Source organism: Crocodylus siamensis, chromosome 9, assembly GCF_052110815.1.
Source record: "Crocodylus siamensis isolate JL-2025a chromosome 9, ASM5211081v1, whole genome shotgun sequence".
NCBI classification, from domain to species: domain Eukaryota; kingdom Metazoa; phylum Chordata; order Crocodylia; family Crocodylidae; genus Crocodylus; species Crocodylus siamensis.
In genome coordinates, this window is record NC_143403.1 from 72,532,766 (window position 1) to 72,554,578 (window position 21,813).

Consider the following 21,813-nt stretch of genomic DNA (forward strand, 5'->3'; position numbering starts at 1 on the left):
AAGCCAAAGTTTCGCACATTTTTCCCCTTTAAAGGAGAATCCATTTTAAAAGTTTGCTTGCGACCCTTTTATATATTATTGTGACCCATTTTTGGGTCGTGACCCACGGGTTGTGAAATGCTGCTTTAAGCCAAACTTGTAACACATGGCATTGCAGTGTCCGGCTCTGGAGCGAATCCCATTTCATTTAATCCACAAGTTGCAGGGGAGCTCACACCCGGGTAGGCACAGCGTTGGGCTGATGACAATTCTCCTCTCCAGCTCTTCAATCTCATCCCACTTACTGTGGAGGTGCTCAAGTGCCCCTAGGCCACTGCATATGTTGCACTTGCCTGTTGTGGGTATTTATGCCTCACGCGGTTGTGTTTCTTAGTGATTTGTATACGGTGCACTCACTCTCCATTGTCCTGTGCGACTGCTGTCAAGTGGACACTCTTTTAATTGCAGTTTGACTTCCAGAGTCCCACTCAACACTACATAAAGTGTGCACTGTATAGCCTCCACCCCACTGATGCTCTTTTAATTGCCATTTCCCTTGCATGTTCTCACTAAACACTATATAAAACGTGCATGTATAGCCTCTACACCGTTAATGCTCTTTTAATGACCATTTTACTTCCATATTCTCACTCAGTGCTATATAAAATGTGCATTGTGTACCCTGCACACGGTCAATGCTCTTCTACTTGCCCTTTCCCTTGCATTTTCTCACTCGATGCCGTATGAAGCATGCAGCATGCACACCTCGGCCAAGCCCAGCCACCACTCCCCGCATGCCCAGGCTGCGAGCTGTCACTGGGCGGTGGTGGCTCCTGGACCCCGAGTCTGGGCAAGGACCCCTTTTCCCCCCACCACATGCGCAGCTGCAGGGCAAGTCAGGGAATACCGTGCTTAGACCGCTAAAATGAAGTCGTGGTTTCGTTTGTTTCGGTAAGAAGGCAGTTGAAGCGACCCCCAGATGTACGGTCGCGGACAGCTCCGTGATGCTGTCCCCGGGGCAGGCCAGTCTGGCTGAGCCCTGGGTGAACTCATAGCTCCTCCGTGCCGCCGCCGCCCCCCGCTGCAGGCCGCGTCGCGCCCCCGGCTTGCCTGAGGGGAGTTGAGGGAAACCCACCCCCCGGCACCGGCACCACCCTCCGCGCCTACCCTGAGCGCTGCAGTCGGCGCACACCTCGCTGCTCCTCAGCCGCTTCGACATGCCGGCGCGGGCGGGTGGCGAGTGCGGGGGGGCGGGGGCTGCTTCCTGCCGCCCTCACAGGGCTCGGCCAGCAACAAGCCGCACTGCGCAGGCGCACGCCAGCGCCGCCATTCACCTAGCCGCCGGGGCCGGTCTGTGCGCGCGCGTATGGCAGGGAAGCGTTCATCACGTGACAAGCGGAGGGAAGGGAGTGAGGCGACTCTGGAGCCATCTTAGCTCCTGGCACCCGCATAGTGGGGCAGGGGGGAACCCGTGGTTGCCCTTACCCAAGATGGCCGCCAAGGCGCTTGGGCGAGAAGGGCGGCCCAGCCCTTATTCAAAGAGGCTGTTAGGAACTTGCCCGCACCCAAAATGGCGGCGCCGATCACCCGGAAGTCTTAGGAAGGCGGAAGTGGCAGACGAAACTGACGCTCGGGTGCGGGTGGGGAAGTGGCCTCCGCTGCGGGCAGTTCCCCTGGGGAAATACAGCAGGGTGACGAGCTGCTTCCCTCCCTCCCTTCCTCCGCCCGCGGGCAGCGCCGAGCACTGATTCCTCTTTACCTTGTGGAGTGCAGTGCGGGGCCGCTATGGGAGCCGACGAGGGCCCCTCACCGCGGGGCCCGCTGATTCGCTCCGGCCCCTGCCCGGGAGAGGAAAGTTAGACGGGGACAGAGGGAGGAGGGGGCTGGGGCAGCCCCGGGGGGTGTCTTTGGGGGTCCCTGAGACGGGGGGGCTTTGAGGGTGCCTGAGGCAGGGGGAGGTTGTCTTAAGGGGGGGTTATCTGAGGGTGCCTGAAGTGTAGGGGGAGGGGTCTCTGAGGGTGCCTGAGGTGTGGGGGTGCTGAGGCTGAGGGGCTTGGGTGCATGTGTTTGGGGAGGTGGGTGCAGGCAGGGTGTCTGCCTCCCTGGCCAGGGCTGGGGGTCTGAAGCAGGGGAGAGCAGGGCCCTCTGGAGCACCAGGCAGCAGAATGAGTTCTCCGGGCAAAGCCAGCAAGTACCCCCTGCACGTCTTGGTGTGGAATAATGACTACCGGCAGCTGGATGCAGAGCTACGAGAGCAGGTAATGCGGAGGCCAGGCCCCCCCGGCAGTCTCGAAAGGGTCCTGTGACGGACCAGCCTGGAGGACGCGGCCGGGTAGCTTAGCGATGCGTGTGACCGTCGAGCTGTTGGGGCTGCTGATGCAGCTTCTGCAGTTGCTTATCGGTGATGAGAAGGGGCTGTTATGGACAGGCACAGAGACTATGTCTGCAGAGACAGTGCTGAACTTGTTAATTGCTGTCTGCTGATCTTTGCGGGGGTTGGGCTTGGAACTGGAGCCAAAAAACACACAGATGTGATGGGCCTTAATGCTGTCTGCTGAGAGAGTACCACCTGGCTGGGAGAGAGAGCCCTGCGCAGCGATGGGTCTGCCAGGACCTGAGCAAAACTTTTTTTTTTCTCAGGATGGCATGTCCAGGGAACCAGTAGCTCATTGAAAACTGCTTCTGTTTTCCTTGTATACTCTTGAATCGTTCTCTGTCCTCCCCTCCACTGATGGGTGCTATAATTTTTGTTTTCCAAAGACAGTAGTCCTTGCATGTTAAAATACAAACATCCCTTTTTCAAGCATAGTTCTTTGAGCTTTCCAGGTGGAGACTTAGGGTCTCAATAGCTGAGTATGTTTGCTCCGGTGACAAAACATACGTGATCGTCTTAAACCACCCAAATCTGGTAGGGCAGGTGTAAAGTGGGCACAACGTTAGCATTAAAATAAAGACAGAAATGGGTTTGAAATCTGCATCAGAGCCCAAGCAGTTGAAATAATCCAGTTGTTGAGTTCAGATATTGCTATTACTGAATTCCAGTGCGGCTCCAAATACTGAGATCCTGTGGTGATAGATACTTAATACACAGCTAAACAGCTGGGATTCGTGGCACAGGGCACCAGTTGGCAGACGCATAGCCTGTTAATTGTATTGTTCCTGATACAGTGGGTCCATGCACCCAGTGTCAGACAGTGTCACCTTGTGATGCTAATTAGGATGATTGGCTGCACTTTTGCTGGTGGATTCTGAAATGCTAAAAGTTACGTAAAGCTTGCTTAGGTCGTCTTTGTTTTTTTTCTTTCTTTGAGTAAATCTTTAGGATGCTGTGTACTGTATCTCTAATTCTTATAATCTTCAGTCTGTCTGCAATATTTCTTCTACTGGCACATTGGTTAGGGTGCTTGTTTCTTTATGTTTAAATCTTTATTAAAATAATGTTACCATTTTATAAACAGTTGAACCTTAACTGGGAATATTTTAGCACTAGTTTATTTCGGTGATTTGCATCATTGTAATTATGGCAATGTAAGAAGGTCCTGATTCCTGCCCCCAGCACTCTACAGTGCAAGTAAATGGACTACATTTAAAGGAAGGGAGAGAAGACATGCACTAAGCTCAAAGTGTCATCTTTAAATCAAAGATGTTACTTCTGCATCCTCTGGGCAAACTGCTTCTTGTATGGGCAGATGTGCTTGCTGTGTGTTGCAGAGGTATTGAAGGAAACTCTAGCCAGCTGCATGAAATGACTAATGCAGTGCACAGTTACAGGTTAACAGCAGAAAGGAAATGAAGATAACTGATCCAGAATCCTTGTTTTCACTGGATTAGGCACTACACCTTGGAGAAACTGAGTGAACATCGTAAGGGCTGCTGTACTTAATCACAGCAGTGAGAGATGAGGATGCTATAATTCACATTTTCCTTACTCTTTGATCTTGGTGTTTCAGACTTAATGCTGTCAGATAACAACCATTTCAGTTTGCATAATATTCCTATCTTATTCCACTATTGACTTTTCCCCTTTTCCTTTAGTTATAGATCTTCTTCTGTTTCAGATCTCTAAAGCTAGTAGTGAAAAATAGAAGTAAGGTATGAGTATGTTGCGCTTGCATGTTTTGGGTATTTATGCCTCATGTGGTTGCATTTCTTAGTGATTTGTATAGAATGCACTCACTCTCCATTGTCCTGTGTGTCTCAGTCAAACTGATGCTCTTTTAATTGTCATTTTACTTCCATATTCTCACTAAATGCTATACAAAATGTGCATTGTATAGCCTATCACTCACTTACGTGATTTTTGGCTGATTTAATGTGTTGTATGTCATGATACCCTCTAGTGGCCACTTTAACTGGTGACTAAATAAATCAAAGTTACAAAGTACAGAGAATGGAACCTTCCCATTTCCTGAAAAAATTGTGCCTGACGATCAGGACGGGGGAGGAACCTCATATAGAGTTGGCTGCTTACTCTGCCTCCCAATACCCCCTTTTCCTCTTACTCCCAATCACTTTAAAAGCATCCAGTCCTACTCCAATTGTATTTCTGTGAAAGCCAGGCTATTAAGAGGACAATTAGGCAATTCAACAGGGGTATCAAAGCAAGTCATGTAAGATAAAGTGACTGCAAACCATGAATGGTTCTGTAAGAATACATAATGCATATTGACCCATTGTAGCTTATTGCTGAAAAGCTTTGTATTATCTGTCCTCAATGTCTTCTGGTGATGAGGGTTTGATTGAATGGTCTCAACATCATTTACCTCTTGGTTGTTCAACAGGATGTTGATCAACGGGATCCACGAGGCCGGACCTTGCTGCACCTTGCTGTTTCCTTGGGATACATAGAGTCTGCCAAAGTCCTCCTTCGACACAAGGCAGATGTTACCAAAGAGAATGCCCAGGGATGGACTGGTAAGAGATTAGATTGCAAGTGGAATTTGTCTATTAATAACCTTTGCGTTAAACCCAGCACCTTTGAAATCTGGCTCTGTGTGTGTGTGTCACCATGGTTGTTGCATGGCATGTCTGCAACATGCATGTTGTAGGAGTTCTGCTTTTTGGCTAAAAACAAAAAATGCACCCACCTCTGTGTTTGGGTTTCTTTCAGTTTTGCATGAGGCTGTCAGCACAGGAGACCCAGAAATGGTACACATGATTCTGCAGCATCGGGACTACCAGCAAACCTCAATGACACTTGGAGGGGTTCCTGAATTACTCCAAAAGATTAATGAGGTATATATTTAATGAAAACCAAGTTGCAGGCTGGTCAAGTGCCCCTATGGGAGCTGTTAATTTGGTGTCAGTTAACTTAAATCAGCTTGGGGCTTTGAATCAATTGATCTTAAGTCAGGATGATGGGCTGTTCAGTTCAAAATTACCTGTCCGTTAACTCCATGTAAACCTGTAGTAACGGAACTAAGATGGGTACAGTGGAAAAGTGTTAAACTATTGCAGGACAATGTCTGTATGCCACCTTTTTTTGATTAAATGTGCTGATAAGTTTTTTCTGGGTAAATTTCACTGCGAGTGTTGTCAGTGACATCTCAGCCTCAAATGTTTCTTCTTTCTTAAGTATATATGACGAGCTAAATATTGAGTTAATATTCTCTCCATTTTTGGCTTATTTGAAACACCCATTTCTATATTAGACTCCTGACTTCTACGTGGAAATGAAATGGGAATTCACTAGTTGGGGTAAGTGTCTTCTACAACCTCTCTTTCCTCTGGTAACTGGTAGAAATGCATGCCAGTTTCAGACTTGTTGAAGTAAAAAAGTAGATTTGCAAAGAAAATATGTATGTAGAACATTTACTGTCTTCCTTTCTTTCAAAGTTTGTTAAGCATAAAAGATTTCCAGCCTATTTTTCCTACTATATAAACTGTTAGATCTTTTTTAATGCCTTTTTTTAATTGAACCCTATGACACTTGTGTTGGTGGTTGCTGAAGCTTTTCTAAAGACTTAGCTGTCCCAGTGCTTTGTCATATGTAAGGTGATGAGGCAAAAATTGTGGTGGTGCCAACCAATTTAGGAAGCAGTTTATTCCTTCCCATTGCAAAACTGATTATGTGCATTATGGGTGACTTCTCTTTCTTCCCAACCACTGAGTATTCACCATTGCTGGACAGAGGACAAAAAAATAGCTAAAATTAATTATTTTATTTAGTGTCTCATGTCTTGGCATGTTCACCATAAGTGGGGAATTGATTCTGATAGTTCCTCTGTTCTTTGTTTAGGTCCAAAAACAAACCAAACCAAACAAGACAGAGGTTCATAACTCTTGGGACTGAAAGGGATCATTAGGATGATCTACTTTGACCTCTTGTGTAATGCAGGCCATAACATTTCTTTTAAGGAATTCCTGGGTCAAGACTATAACTTCTGGTTTGAGTTTGATCCTCCTACTCCTTTCTTTTCTGCTAAGGATTTTTATATTTGAATCTCTCTGTCTTTTTCTTTATAGTCCCACTGGTTTCCAGAGTATGTCCAAGTGATATCTGCCGTATCTGGAAAAGTGGTGCCAAGCTTCGAGTTGATATCACATTATTAGGCTTTGAAAATATGAGTTGGGAACGAGGAAAACGTAGTTTAATTTTCAAGGGAGAAGGTGAGTATTTTTAGACTGTCTCATTTATTGACTGCCAGATAGCATAAGGCCTACAATATTATTCAGAGTACGTGTTATAATGCCTAGCTTTATTTTCCCATCTTTCAAAGACTTGTTCATGCTGAGAAGTGCTCCATCTGGCATTTCAAGTTTCTGAGCAGAACAGAAGGGCTGAATTTTCCTTAACAAATTCTTCTGGAGCAAATATAGGAAATCAGATTAAAACTTAACTTTAGAACCACAGAAATAAGCAGTTACATTATAGATATAGGTATTTCCCAAATGTTCATTATTAGGGTCTTTTAATTCTACTTTTCAGATTACTCTTAAAAATGACTTGGCCACCTACATACTCTGCTCATCCATCCTTAGTGAGATCATAGTGGTACTTAAACAAATCTATCACTTGTCCTAGACAAATGCAAACCTGACAAAGTTTCCTTCATCTTCACTTTCATCCCTTGAATGTGTCCTGGACACCTCTTTACTGAAAGCTTGTTAAATATGTAGTCAATTATATCTATCCTTTCAACAGATACTGGAGGCTGGGCAGAGCTAATTGAGATAAACCATGATGATAAGGTTGTCACAACAGAGCGTTTTGAAATCTCCCAACAAATGAAGCGTTTGACATTGGGCTCTATGACTCCAAAAAGGAAGGATGTGGAAAGACGCCTTACATCTCCTATTATTAATACTTGCCTTGATACAAAAAACATTGCTTTTGAAAGGTAAGTTATTTAAGCTTTTCTTAATGAACAAGTTCTCCACCTATGCAGGATTATGCTTGCAGTATAACTTAAAAAAAAGAACCTTGTAATAGATTGTCTTGGAAGTAACCTAGAATAATACCCTAAACTGCATATTCCATTCTGTAAAGAATGAGCTGAAAATTGTAACACTTACTTCTGGCCTTGCAAACAGTTTCCATTTGGTGTAGCGTCCTTTTGCACTGTAACACGTGCATTTCTATATTAATGGGGCCAGTTTTAATATCTTCTAGTTTCAGAAATGTACACTTGATTGCCAATACAGCAAGAATGAACCATATGTGCAGCACTGACGCTAGTTCCCAGTCTGTGGGCTGACGTTGAGTATCCAATAATAAGGTTTACAGCTTCAGTTTTGACTTTGAGCTTGATTGATTTTAGCTTAGTTCTACGTAAATGATAGTAATAACTGTACTAATACTGATAGAGAGGATACTAGTTTGATAGTAGAAGCACAAGAGCTAGTTCAGTGCTGCACCTTTTTGGACTGTTGTGGGGTATGACAATACACTTAAGTGTTGCTGCGGGAACATTGATTAACTGCAAGGCAAAAGTATTTATTAAAACATGGTGCAGAATTACAACCAGTATGAAAGATCAGCTGTCAAAGCTCATTAATTCATTCTATTGGATGTGTGAAGATTTTCTTCCTTGAGTGCTACTTGGGGAATAAATAAAATTAAAACAAAAAAGCCTCCAAATCCTAAGTCCCACTAAAAGCCAGTGAATTTTAGACACACCAACATTTACATTGTTTGTGAAAACCACCCAACAGCTTATTGACAGCAATCAACCTAGCTTCCCAGTTTCCAGCTGCAAGTTGCCAGATAAAATTAAGCTAGCATTGACTCTGACAGTTGTTCAGTGGCTCAGGAGAGGATGTGATGCTATCCAGAAACTCCAATTCCTTGTGGCTCGAGCTTTCCTGTTACAGTCAGCATGCTAAATATTAGCCTCTGCACTTCCATGGAGATATGAATAAGAAAGAAATAGACTCAGACTCATTTTTCGGCCTTAGATTGGAGAAAGGTGTTTGTGTTTGTTGTGCCTGTTTTCTGGGGCTGTTTGTCTGGTATCTTGCAAACACTGTTTGGCTGAAACATCATTAGAGAAAACATGGGTTGAAGGATAAATAGACATGGCAAATTATATATAGATACTTGTGGTGTTCACTTTTTATCAGAACTACATCTGGATTCTGGGTATGGAGGACAGAGAAAGCAGAAGGTGTAAATGGTTATGAAGCAAAGGTAAAAATCAATTCTGTACAACTAAGAGGTTGAAAGCTAATTGGCGTGTGAATGTGATTGTTCAATATTCCCTGAGTATCTTAGCTTTAAAATCTTCCTTTAATGTCCACAACCTTCTTGATTTGCCACAAACTGATACGGTGTGAGACATTTCAGATGGGATGCCAAATACCCAGGAGCTTTGCCTGTGGTTGGGGATTGAAGCAAGTGCTGGGAGGTGGGGATAGTGCCAAAAGGAGACAGGGAGAGGCTGGGAGGGATGTGGGCAAATGGCTCTGTGATCACAAGATCCCTCCAGAATGCGGAGCTCAGCTATTACTGTAGAGTCTCAGCATTCTCACGGTGTCAAAAAGCAGTAGAACCCATTAGCAAAATGTCATTGCTAGCCCTGACTAGGGGTATGCCCGAGACAATAGCCTTTTGCTGTTACAAGTTCCTTCAGTAGCTCTAATAGAATAAGACCAGCATGGATCTAGAGTTTGTCTTTCCGATGAGCCATATCGGGGGAGGTTAGCATGCTTCCATATGATGGAATTTCCCCCTGCTCTGATTTTAGTTTCTCAGAAGTTAGAAATACCAGGTCCTCCGTGACCTTAATTCAGTACTTTGTGCATGTGCATTTAGACATGCTTTTTCATTACATGATCAGCTGTACCCTGGATATGTAAATTGCTAAATACTTTGAGTAGCTTGTTTGTTTTTTCCAAATTGGACACACACAATCAGTCAAGGTGTTTTACTTTAATCTCTGGTTTATTTGTCCATGTGAATAGACATAACAATAACACCCACACAGACCCCTCTCATCAAGGCATGGGAAGGAAACTTCTCTGGTGTTTGTAAACAAATTGGGCACTACACTGAGAGCACCACTGATCTTTAAGACAGCTCTGTTTAGTGCCAAGTGGGAATGATGCTCAATGAATCATGGAGGGAGGTAACATACTGAAAGATGAGGATAAAAACAGGCATGGGATACATATGATGAGCACCCTCCAGCCAGCCTATGCTCTGAATGAAGTGGGGTCCTGTGCAGAGAGAGAGATCATATGTGATCATATAATAAGGATGTACTATGATGCATATGCACAAGAAAACAAACTTAAGACCCAGAGGCAACCTTAATTCTCTTGTTGCCTAACTTCTGAGTGCTTGGTTCTGCAACCCTGCTTCTCTTTAACATGATAGTGGGGTGGTTTGTTTGTCTTTTAATATAATGGTTTGTCCAACTGTTCAACTGACATGTGTGAAACCAAACTTGCACTGAATGTCTGGCATGGCCAAAGACCTACACAAATGACATTATTTTACTGAATGAGCCCGCTTTGCTTTGATTCAAACCTAGATTTTACTGTTATTAGCCCTGCAGAACCACTAAGTGGAGGATCTCAAATTCTTTGTGGCTCTGCCTGAGGCACCTTCCATAGCCTGCCTTCCTCCAAAGCAGCCCTGGCACGGGGGGATTCTGCGGTTCATCACTAAGGCCAAGGCAGCTGTCCACTTGTCAATCTAAATAAACGTGAAATCCGTTTACAAGGAGCTAAGGCCTCTCCAGTGTTGCAGAAGGCTCAGTCGCATTCCAGTTTAAATCAGTGGGGAAACTTACTTGACTGCTGTTGGTGTAGGATTGTTCCGAAATGTCTGGAGCCAACTAGTTTCTTTATCCTGTGATTCCAGATAGTCTTTTGTAATTCTAACAGCCTGCCCAGCAGATGGCTGTCTCGTTCAGTTTTAGCACAGGACTGTTGTCAGGATTCATAACGCGTAATACTTTCTGCACTTCCGAGCTGAAAAAGAATCAGTGAAATAGTCACATTGGACACTTTCCCCTTGGTCTCTGATATGGTGAAGGTGGGCAATTTCTTTCTTCTCCCCCCAGTTTCTTTTAGGTTTTGTCTTTGGTGTTTGGGCTTCTTTAAAAATGTCCTTCTTCTATTCTTGGTCTCTTTTATACATTTTTTTCCTTTTCTTTTATGAAAAGGTCTATACAGCAAACAATGTGAATGTAGTAACGCGGATCCGAACAGAGCATTTGACGGAAGAGGAAAAGAAAAGATACAAAGGTAATTTTCCCAGTGGTGGCTTGAAACTGAGCAGAACCTTGTGCTGCTTTTGTGCACTGGGTGGCATGTACAGTAATCAGCCTGGCTAATGAAAGCATCTTGCTTGTATTTGAGCCTCCCCTGCCAAATAATACAGGGTTGGGCCGCTGGGGAAGGCGGGGGTTCTTACCTGGTTCTGAAGTAAATCCTGATGTAAATAAGGATTACTGTCATAGTCTTGATTCCATTTGATGGGAGCAAGTGTCTGGAAAACTTGGTTCAGCTTTTTGTCTGAACTCCAGAAGGTGGAACCCTATTTGCACATTCATTATCTGTCCTGCTTATTGCCTGTCCTGACAGCCTTGTCATACCTTTGCTTCATGCTAGTTTCCCTTTACACTGGCTAAAGTTGCAAGATGCCCAGTCTGGTTTTGTTTTTTAACTCTTGAGTGCCTATGCAGATCACAGTGGAGGGTGCAGAGAAGCCAGCTTGCAACCTTGCATAGGAAATGCCTGTTGCTTGTCACTCAGCACAGTCTTTATAGATGCCCAGAAACAAGATGTAACATTTTGTTGTCATACAGGCTTCTGATAGTGATTTCTGGAAATTCTTCTCTTCTCCTGCTCTTGTCTTGTGTCCCCCGTGTTCCTCCTCCACTAGCTCTTGGGTTTATCTAGTAAAGTGCTTAGAGGAAGCTTGTCTGGTCTTGAAGATGTCCTTTGAATGAGCACTACAAACAACACCATCTTCTGCCTGTGGAGCTAAGGCCTCCCTGGCCCTGCAGTCTTGTGTGTGCTTGTGCGCTACTGTGACAAGTGCCATTTTTAATAAGCCTGTTTGTTTTTTTTTCCCCACTCCTTAAGCTGACAGGAGCCCTCTGGAATCCTTCCTGGGTACAGTGGAGCATGAGTATGGGGCTCAGGTGAGCAGAGAGCTTCTCTTTCCATTGATTTCAAAGAAGATCCCTTCAGTGTTGAGTAACTGACTTACTGGGAGTTGTGTGCGCCTTATGGAAAAGCTTCCTCTTCCTTCATGTCCCGGAACTTAATTAGTACAAACACCAACCTGTAGATGTACCTTGAGCCCCACGTGTTGCTGTAAGAGACAACAGAAAAAATGGCCTTTGGGATATAAATGCTTTAACAGCCGCACACTGACTCTTGGGGGTGTTGAGAGGAGAGAAGTGTCCTGGGGTTCTGCAGGGTATGTAGTGTTAATGTTGTTGATCATGCTTAACAAAGATGCTCTAGTATCTGTATAGGCATAAGGTGAATAGGGACTAGGCTTACCAATGGATGGCTCTGTTTCCTGACTCTCTTTTATATAAGACATATGTATCTCTTACTGATTTAAGTGCCATCACTGGATTGGTGTCATCAAGATGGTGTGCGTGGGTAGCATTAGCACATGTGTATAAGACTGGGTAGTTTTTAGTTTTCAGTATTACATCAAGGAGCTGGCGAGCGTCATAGCCCAGCTCCTCGCACAGATCTTTGAAAACTCCTGGCGCTCTGGTGTAGTGCCCGAAGACTGGAAGAAGGCCAATGTGGTGCCGATCTTCAAGAAAGGGAGGAGAGTGGATCCGGCTAACTACAGGCCCATTAGCCTGACTTCTATCCTGGGGAAGATCTTAGAAAAGTTTATTAAGGAGGTCATCCTTGAGGGACTGGCCCAGGCTAACATCCTAAGGGATAGCCAGCACAGGCTTGTTACGGGTAGGTCTTGTTTGACCAATCTCATTTCCTTCTATGACCAGGTGACCTATCACCTGGACAAGGGAGAAGAGATTGATGTCATATATCTTGACTTCAAAAAAGCCTTTGATCTGGTATCCCACGATCTCCTCTTGGCCAAACTGGCCGGTTGTGGCCTTGGCTCCACCACGATCCGCTGGCTGGGAAACTGGCTCTGTGGTTGGACCCAGAGGGTTGTAATCGATGGCAGTCACTCATCGTGGTGCCCTGTGACCAGTGGGGTCCCTCAAGGCTCTGTCCTGGGACCCATCCTGTTCAACATCTTCATTAATGATGTGGACATTGGAGTCAGAAGCGGACTGGCCAAGTTCGCCGATGACACCAAACTTTGGGGCAAAGCATCCACGCCAGAAGATAGGCAGGTGATCCAGGCCGACCTGGACAAGCTCAGCAAATGGGCAGACGAGAACCTGATGGTGTTTAACATCGAAAAATGCAAGGTTCTCCACCTTGGGAGGAAAAACCTGCAGCACCCTTATAGGCTCAGCAGTGCTACGTTAGTTAGCACTACAGAAGAAAGAGACTTGGGGGTCATCATTGACCACAAGATGAACATGAGCGTGCAATGCGATGCTGCGGCTAGTAAAGCGACCAAAATGCTGGCGTGCATCCATAGATGCTTCTCGAGCAAATCCCGGGACGTCATTCTCCCCTTGTACTCGGCCTTGGTGAGGCCGGAGCTGGAGTACTGCATCCAGTTTTGGGCTCCACAATTCAAAAAGGATGTGGAGAAGCTTGAGAGAGTCCAAAGGAGAGCCACATGCGTGATCAGAGGTCAGGAAAACAGATCTTACGATGACAGGCTGAGAGCCACGGGACTCTAGCCTGGAAAAGCGTAGGCTCGGGTGATCTGATGGCCACCTATAAGTTTATCAGGGGTGACCACCAGGATCTGGGGAACATTTGTTCACCAGAGCGCCCCAAGGGATGACGAGGTCGAACGGTCACAAACTCCTGCAAGACCGTTTCAGGCTGGACATAAGGAAGAATTTCTTTACTGTCCGAGCCCCCAAGGTCTGGAGCAGCCTGCCAGCGGAGGTGGTTCAAGCACCTACATTGAACACCTTCAAGAAAAAATTGGATGCTTATCTTGCTGGGATCCTATGACCCCAGCTGACTTCCTGCCCTTTGGGCAGGGGGCTGGACTCGATGATCTCCCGAGGTCCCTTCCAGCCCTGATGTCTATGATGTCTATGAAATCTTCATAATGTATGAGCTAAAGTACATATTTGGAAGCAGACTCTCCTGTCTGTAAAACTTTTTGAGATCTATACTTTGGATGAAGGTACATGTTCATCTGGAGCTTTCTTTTAATCTGTCCTGTTTTTGTGAGTACACATGTCATTACTGATTTAAATGGAGAGAGAGCTGTGTTGCACAGCTGCCAGTTACTGCTCTAGAATCTGAGATGCAGGCTGATGCTTTTTGTAACAGTTACCAGGTTTGTGGTGTTTGATTCTTACAGGATCTCACCACCGAGTATGCCACAATAAACAACCCAACTGCCATTACTCTGGAGGAATACTTTGATCCAGAATTTGAGCTGAAAGACAGAGACATAGGAAGACCCAAGGAAGTCACCATTAGAACACAAAAGTGAGAAATAATCTTGTCTTAAATGCTTACTGTTTTATGTCCTCCTGCTGAATCTCCTGCTGTTTTGCATTTAGAAGTTGTGTGAATTTTTAGAATAAAACTCCCCCTTTGTTCTCCAAGAGGGAATAAATTAAGGGTGGCATTTTAAAATATGCTCAGTTGTCCTAATTCATGAAGCCAGTAGAAGCAGAGTTGGGCTAACACTGTACATGTCTTGAAAATCCCACCCTTAACACAAATTAATGGTTCCAGCCTTGAAACACATTTAGTGCTAAAGCCTCATAATCCATTCCAAGATGCTAGAAGTATTGTCAGAAAATGCTAGGTATTTTGCTGTGCTGTGTTAAAAAAGTTCCAACCTTCTTGAAGCCTTCCTATGCGACTTTGTTGCAGGTTTAAAGCCACGTTGTGGATGAGTGAGGAGTTCCCCCTTTCTCTTGTGGAGCAGGTCACTCCAATCATTGATCTGATGGCCAGAACTAGTGCTCATTTTGCTAGACTGAAAGACTTCATCACTTTGGAGTTCCCACCTGGATTCCCTGTCAAAATTGGTACTGCTCAGCAACCTTTTCCCATGTATTACCATTGACAACCTCCCAACACAACACAAGAATTAAAAACTGGACAGAACTTGACATCTGAAAATGCTACCTGTCATCTGACCAATGTTTTCATTGACAAATCTGGAAATATAGCCAAGCCTACCATGTATGCTGATAGAGTGTAGAGTGAGCTAGTTAGCTGGGTTAGTGTGAAATCAGGCTGAAGCTATGTCAGGCTGGCATCTTAGAAGCTAACTGGTTCAGAGAACTATATATTGATGTTTGCTGATCATCATTAAATCCACACTTTGAAAGTTTACACAGGGAAGTGAATTCCAAAGGCAAAGACAAGCCACTAAGAATTAGCAGTTGTTAGCCTCTTACTAGCCCAAGTGCTTTCAATATATTGTGAAATACTGTAAATGTTGTAAAATCTTAGGAGTCAGTTTGAGATTTAGGACCTAAGCTCCTGTGGCTGCGTAAGTCAAACACAATTGTAAACTTCATTCAAGTATCCATTGTAGGACATGATACAGAATACCAGGTGCTCTCTTCATGGACATGTTGCTTGCTAAAGAGACTGCTGCATTTTGCCTTAGCTGCAGTTTCCAAATGATGTTAAGGCATGTCCCTGTCAAGAGTGCAGTATGAACAGCAACTGGTACATTGGAGAGACTATCCAACTTTCACAGAAATATAGTGAATGTCCAAGAATTGCATTTGTGCAAGACTAAGTGTGTGAGAGAGACTGCCTCCAGTTAACTTGACTTTCTCATGGACTGATGTGCAGTTCGTTGTCTGTGGAATGCATGTGCTAAATGTGTAAAAATGGCTGATACTGCTGTAACTAAGATGCAGCAGACCCCACATGTTCTCACAGAAAGCTTGTACTTCTCCTTACAGAAATTCCCTTATTCCATGTGCTGAATGCTCGAATTACATTTGAAAATGTCAATGGTTGCAGGACAGCTGACAAAACTTCATCACAAGCTGCAGGAGGTGATCAGTGTGATCTGGGTAAGGAATGTAAAAGTGTGGTGGGTATACACAATAGCTTCTATTGCTATAAATAATGGTGTGGGGTAAAGCAAACCTGTTACCTGGATGGAACAAAAGCTTAAACTACAGTAAGCTGTAGTTCAGTCTGTACCAATCTGGAAAGCCTAATGCATGAGTATACCTACGTATCGGGAACGTATGTTTGCCAAACTGATTAACCCTGTTTGTCACTTGACGCCCTACTGAGATGCCTGAACTTTGGCCCTGGCATGTTTTCTAGCTTGTTCTGCTGAGTGTAAAATCCTTTGGCTTTGGAATCAAGTGCTGTTGCCTCTCTTGCTAATGTGGAACCTGTTTGTGTGAAGTAGTGTTAAGGCACTATCAGGATTGGTAATGGGGAGTACTGGATATAAATGCTGAGTTGTTCTGTGTGCATGTTATAAGCTGTTTTGTTTATGTAGTCAATGGGCGACTTGGCAAGTGGCTTGCTGCACTTCATTGCTGCTTATTTTTTGTGGGCTTGCTTTGCTCTCTCCCCCACTCCCTCCCAACTTGTCAAAATCCAGTTCAGCCTGCTTAGTTCTCTGGTGCCACATATTTTGGCTTTACTGGTTGTAAAACGTTCTGGCATCAGTGTTAATCTGTTTTTCCCCTACCTGGTGACAGCAAAGTACTTGTAGCTCCCCATTCTGACATACTCTATGGGTGGTTTGTCTGAGTTTTTTGGGGGTTGGTTTTCATTTATTAAATGCAGATGGGCTTCGATAACTGAGTTTTGTTTTAACAAGCAGTAAGTGTGCAGTAGCTGTATGTATGTTTCTGGTTTGTACAGGCTCTAATTTTGAGGTTGACCAGTCTGTGTTTGAGATCCCCAAATCTTACCATGTTCAAGATGATGGTAGAAACATGCATGTGCAAGATGAAGATAATGAGATAATGCAGTTTGCCATTCAGCAGAGTTTGTTCGAGTCTACTACAGATAAAGTAAGTCTGAGCAGCCAGCTTTTCAGTGTCTGTTCTTTCATCAAATGAAGTATAACATCAGGCCTGGGTTTGACTTATGAAAAGTTACATGGTGGCCTGTTCAATCATGTGCCAACTCAAAGATAGCATCTCAGTTCACCTTTGTATTGTGCGGCAAAGCAGTATCTTAAAATATTTGTATGTGAACTCTGTGTAGGAGGATTCATCTCTGAATCTGTACCAAGGTACATGTGTGTATATATATCTCCTATGTGAATCTTTGCAAAAAATTGTGGGAAAGGAGTTTGAGAGTGTTTATCCTCCTTGAAGGTTCTTTTGAAACTTCCGAAATGGGTCACAGTAAGTGTCAATAAAAGTCATATGTGACTTAGAAATTCATATATGAATTACATAGCAGATCAGTTAATCATGGTGGTATCTTTTCCTCCAGGAAGCTTTGGGAATGCACTCCAATGGAGCAGTTGCTTATTCACCGGAATTTAATATACAGTATCAGAGGTAACTTAATTTAATTTCTCTAAAATTTTTAAACTTGTGATGCCAAACCATGTGTTAGTGTGGAAAGCAGTGCAAAGGAATACTACACTTCTGTATGTAAATATCAGAAAGCCTAAGCACTTGAGGCTGCAAGACTAGATGCCCAGATACCTGCTTTGTGATGCAGCTTATGTTAACAGGTTTAAGAAGCAAGAACATACAGCAAAGTTTCCCTGGATAACAGAATTTGGCTTTGTTAGCTCAGTGTTAGGCCTGGAGTTTTTCTTTGCTCAAACCATGATCACTTTCAAAACCAAAGACTCTTTACTTTTTTAAGAGAGTTCAAGGTTCTTTTCTTTTCTTGCAACACCTGCTAATGCAGTACCTTTAACAGGACAATTTGATTCTGATATACTGAGTATTTGACACAAAGAAAATGTTTTGTTTCTTTCTAAATATAAGTTATGTGTTCTGTATAAACTGAGGAGCAAATTTCTATTGACCCTCTGAAAACAGGCTGCGGTATATGTGGTTTGTGCTTGCAAGAGGAAGAAAGAAATATTTTGTGCATGCCTTAAAAATGTTATCTTCCTGCCTGGTGTGTACTGGCAGATGGTTCTGCTTATAAATGAAGTGTGTGCGCTTTAAGAGGCTGCTGAAAACTGAGCCATCGCCATGTGGCACTTTCAGAGAGAAATGGATTTTGGACTGGATACTTCATGACTCCTAGAACATGCTCCTTTCTCTCACTGTCCTAGCAATTGCTTCCTTTTCCTTCAGTAAAGGAGCCTATTTTGCTGTTAAGTGTCTTGGAGAGAATGCAAGGAAAGACTCCATTATAGGAAAAAAAATGAAGTAAAAGTGGGATATATGTCTCTTGGAACTTTGTTTCTCTCACCAGGGCACTGCAGGAGAGCTATCTCACAAGTAATCCACACTCCAGCACCCCTGTCATGCCTTCCAGTTTTGACAAAGACTTGCAGCTTGCCATGGAGTTGTCTGTCAAAGAACAGGAGGAGCAGGAGAGACGGCGCTGTGAGGAGGAAGAAGCAGAGCTTCAACAAGCTTTGCAGCGTTCTCTCCTGGAAAAGTAGGCTCACCCATGGATCTTCAGAAATAGGGATGGCCAAACTGACAGCCACAGCAGCTTGGAGCCTGAGGGTCACTCATGGGTAGCATCGGTCAAGGACATTCTCACCACCTTTGTCATGTCTTTAAGATAGCAATGTGGCTCAGAAAGTCTTCCAATCTCTGCATGCAGTTCTCCATCTTGATCCAAGTCCCCAGAGTATCGTGCATGAAGATCTATAGTTTCTTTAGGCTGCAGCCTCCATGATTCAAGGTAAAAGCAGCTGGAGAACTTGGGGATCTGCATGTGGCTCCCAGACAACACTGTCCTGACATTTCTTGAAAGAGAAGAGTTGCACTTAAATATATTTATCCAAGAACAGCTGGAGACTTGGTCTGGGATTGGGATGCAGAAGTGCAGCAGAGTTTCACAACTCACTTTGTGGGGAGATCAGAAGGATGATTTCCTCATCACCTACCAAAGAAATATTAATTTACTTTGTCTCTTCTGAGTATCTCAAAGCCATTTGCTGTTTGTCTCTTCCAGTTACCATAGGGAGGAGAATGTGAGCAGTACACTTTCATACTGACAGGTGTTTTCCATTAGGTTTGGATACACAAGGCCTAGAGAAATCTCTTTTCAGTTACTGACAGTTTAACATGCAGCCATGCTTATTAATAGAGATGATATGTAAACTTGAAAGAGTTAATCCATGCTAAAGGGACTCATTCAAGATTAAGCGAAGGCTTTCTTGCCACAGGCAAAACAGGTAGCTAATAGAAATTTTATATGGTAAAATGGGACCATCTGTCATAGTAGCAGTTTCTCTCCTTATGATTCAAGACCAGCTAGTTCACACAATCAAAGAGGGCAGCAGGAGAATACGTCATAGAAATAGGTGCTTTTTAAAGATCCATTTTTTTAGTTTGTGCAGGCTGAATTCATATGGCAAGAAATGAGATGAAATGTTGATGTACACCTATTAGTAAGGAAGTTAATAGTTCTTTGTCATCTGAAAGGGAAATACGTGTTGCTTTTTTAAATTCAAATGTACATCCTTCATGTGAATACATATATTTTTTTAACTAAATCTTTTTATTGATTTTAAGACAAGCCAGTACAGTTGCTCTTAAAAATGGTATCAACAACAATACAGGAGTACATTTTAGCCAACTTCTCTCAGGTCTTTATTCATATTGTATATTTTTTAGCTATTTTATTTGCACTTTGCTCAGCGTACACAGCATTTGTGCTGTGACTGTCAGACACATGCCATCAATACATACTGAACACCCTTAATGTCTTGGTGTAGTCAAATATATTACTGAGCAATATTTGCTACTTCTGGCAGGCAGAAGTGCAGAGAGCCTAGGGTATGTGTGATCTGATTCTGTACTTGTTACTCAGACAAAACAAGGCAGCTGGATCAGGTTCCTTGTGACAGACTGTTATCCAGTGTAACTCGCAATAGAACAGACATGACAGTCAGTGGTAAGAGTTAGCTGGTAACTTCAAACTCTGTTTTAACCTTCCTAATCATCATTTCAGGTAACAGTCTTACTACAGTTCCTCCTATGTATACTAGGACTCATATAATCAGCACCATGTTCTTTCCAACTACGCAGCTTTCAATTTGTAAAACTAATTTCATCTCTAAATAGCATATTTGGTATTGGCAATTACACTGTAAGTCATTTACTTCAACCATAGGCAGCAATATACATTGGAATGATTGTTCCTCTCTTGGTAGAGAATTACTGTGCCATTCACAGCTGCATAAAAGGGACTAAGCCTTGTGTTTGTATTTTTGACAAGTCACAAAGTATCAGATAAATTTTCCACCTCCTTACGCGGAAATAAAAGCACTACTCTCTTTGAAAGCATTTGTCTGGTTTTCTAATCGGTTATTTCTGATAAGCGCTTTAGTAGTTATAGGGAAAACAAGATTATCTGTTTCTGAAGTGAAGAACAGGCAGGCAGAGTTGTTGCTGAAGCAGAGTTTTCTCCCCTCAGCCCCCGAGAGGAAGGGGCACTTTTGAGTGGGGGTGGTGGGAAGACCCAGCCAATGCTGTTCTAACAGGAGGATGGAGCAGCAAGAGCCCAGGAGCCCCGGACTGACTCCACGACCCATTCCCTGCTTATGGAAACTGGGTCTGCTCCTCTCCTTTCGTATGGTTCCATAATTGAATGGTTTTTTGTTTGCTTTTAAAAAGCTTACGCATTTTGGCAGGGGTGATTATATGATGTACTATATAATCTTACTTTGGCTTTTAAAGCATACTTCTAGGGATGAAATCCTCAATTACATGATCACGTATTTTTACATGAGACCTTTGCTTCAGTTAATAGTCCAGGATAACAGCATGTAGGGAATGGAACAACTGTGTCTTGTGGAAGTGGTGGCTGCTTGCAGAAGCCCTGCCTCATATCTGCATGTTGGCAGGGAGCAAAACCGGAGAGTACAGAGAGAGTGCATGGTCTCACAGGCAAGGCAAATGGAATACCAGCTCAACTGATTCTGCCTCTGCCTCTCAGGGAAATGTCCAAAGCTATTTTTTATTTTGTTGGCTTGTTCATTTTTCTTTCTTGAATGCTTATTAATAACCCAGCAGCAATTTAGCATCTGCATAACCTCTTAGAATTCACTATATGAGCTTGAGAGTTTTTGTGCAGTTACTAATGTGAAAACTTTTAATTTGTGCTCGTGGCAGCTCCTTATTTTCTAGAAGCAGAATGCCCTGCTCTCTCAAAATACTCCTCTTAAATCAAAGCCCAAGTCTTATTCTCTTTGGCTTTATCAAAAGAGTCCTGATTACCAGAGGCCTAGCCTGTTCACAGACTTTGATTTGGAGCTCAATACCTTTTATGTTCCTTTGAATTGTTTTCTGTTGCAAACAGTCTTGCACTGTACACATGAATAATTCTGTAACTTCTACCTTGAAGCACAATAACTGACACCTGAAATTTAGTTAATAGGTATGCGGTTATCCCCATTTGATTTTTTTTTTGTGCTTAAATATGACATTATCATGTATAAAGTTATCAAATATGTAGTACTGATTTCAGCTAATGAAATACTTTTAAATGCATAATCCATGTAGACATTTTCTGACATTTATGTTTAATTTTGAATCTTATGTTTTGAAATCTTTTGGAGATTGGCACGGAATAAATATTTTCAAAGCAAATGAGGCATTTTAGACTAAAGCGCTTTTGATGACATGACTTATCTGTACTCATGCAGGTGTCAAGGAGATGGGAATAGAAACAGAAAAGAATGGGGTAGCATATTTGGTATTTGCAACATGCTTTTTATAAAAGGCCAACATTCTTCTTTCTAAAGTCAAGTTTCTGTAAGGTTCTTTCTTTCTTTGAAATTATGTAGAATACCTGATTCATGTTGTACTACTTTAGAAAAAGTAAGCTGTAATCAGCTTTTATGAATTGCAGTACAGTGCAAATTAACTATTACAAATTCATCCTATTGAATCTCCATGTGATCTGCACAGTAGGCCCATACAAGTTTCTAAAAAGGAGATGAAGGTTAGGATAAATGGTTTCAAGCAGTTGTGCACATTTGCAATTTCATTTGTCCACAGCTTAATTTGGACATTTTTCTTTCTGAAGCAGCGATCCAAAAGTTAACGAGGAAGCAGTGCAGTTTCTTCATTAAAATATTGAGATGCAGAACTAGAGATGAAGGCAGACTAGACTAGGGACTAGTCTATAATTTTAGAGCTA

General features: G+C 43.2%; 2 protein-coding genes across 7 annotated transcripts in view; one reads left to right on the forward strand and one right to left on the reverse strand.

Annotated features, from left to right (window-relative positions):
* The window catches only part of GIT2 (GIT ArfGAP 2), a 43,644-nt gene extending 42,327 nt beyond the window's left edge, over nucleotides 1-1,317 (reverse strand). For 4 of the 6 annotated variants that reach the window (XM_090062418.1, XM_090062417.1, XM_090062416.1 and 1 more), the window contains exon 1: nucleotides 1,147-1,316. In XM_090062418.1, the coding sequence (XP_089918544.1) occupies nucleotides 1,147-1,198 (52 nt within the window). In that variant the 5' untranslated portion in view covers nucleotides 1,199-1,316. Of the gene's footprint in view, nucleotides 1-1,146 lie in introns of all 6 variants that reach the window. The other 2 variants (XM_090062415.1, XM_090062419.1) reach the window with 1 other exon arrangement.
* Nucleotides 1,318-1,966: 649 nt separating this feature from the next.
* ANKRD13A (ankyrin repeat domain 13A) lies at nucleotides 1,967-19,952 on the forward strand. Its single transcript, XM_090062814.1, has 15 exons — nucleotides 1,967-2,237; nucleotides 4,761-4,893; nucleotides 5,090-5,214; nucleotides 5,631-5,676; nucleotides 6,445-6,588; nucleotides 7,124-7,319; nucleotides 8,542-8,608; nucleotides 10,590-10,671; nucleotides 11,515-11,573; nucleotides 13,871-14,001; nucleotides 14,395-14,552; nucleotides 15,447-15,560; nucleotides 16,375-16,526; nucleotides 16,957-17,024; nucleotides 17,905-19,952. Exons 1-15 carry the CDS (start codon nucleotides 2,145-2,147, stop codon nucleotides 18,095-18,097), a joined length of 1,761 nt encoding a protein of 586 aa, XP_089918940.1. The 5' UTR covers nucleotides 1,967-2,144; the 3' UTR covers nucleotides 18,098-19,952.
* The last annotated feature ends 1,861 nt before the right edge of the window (nucleotides 19,953-21,813 follow it).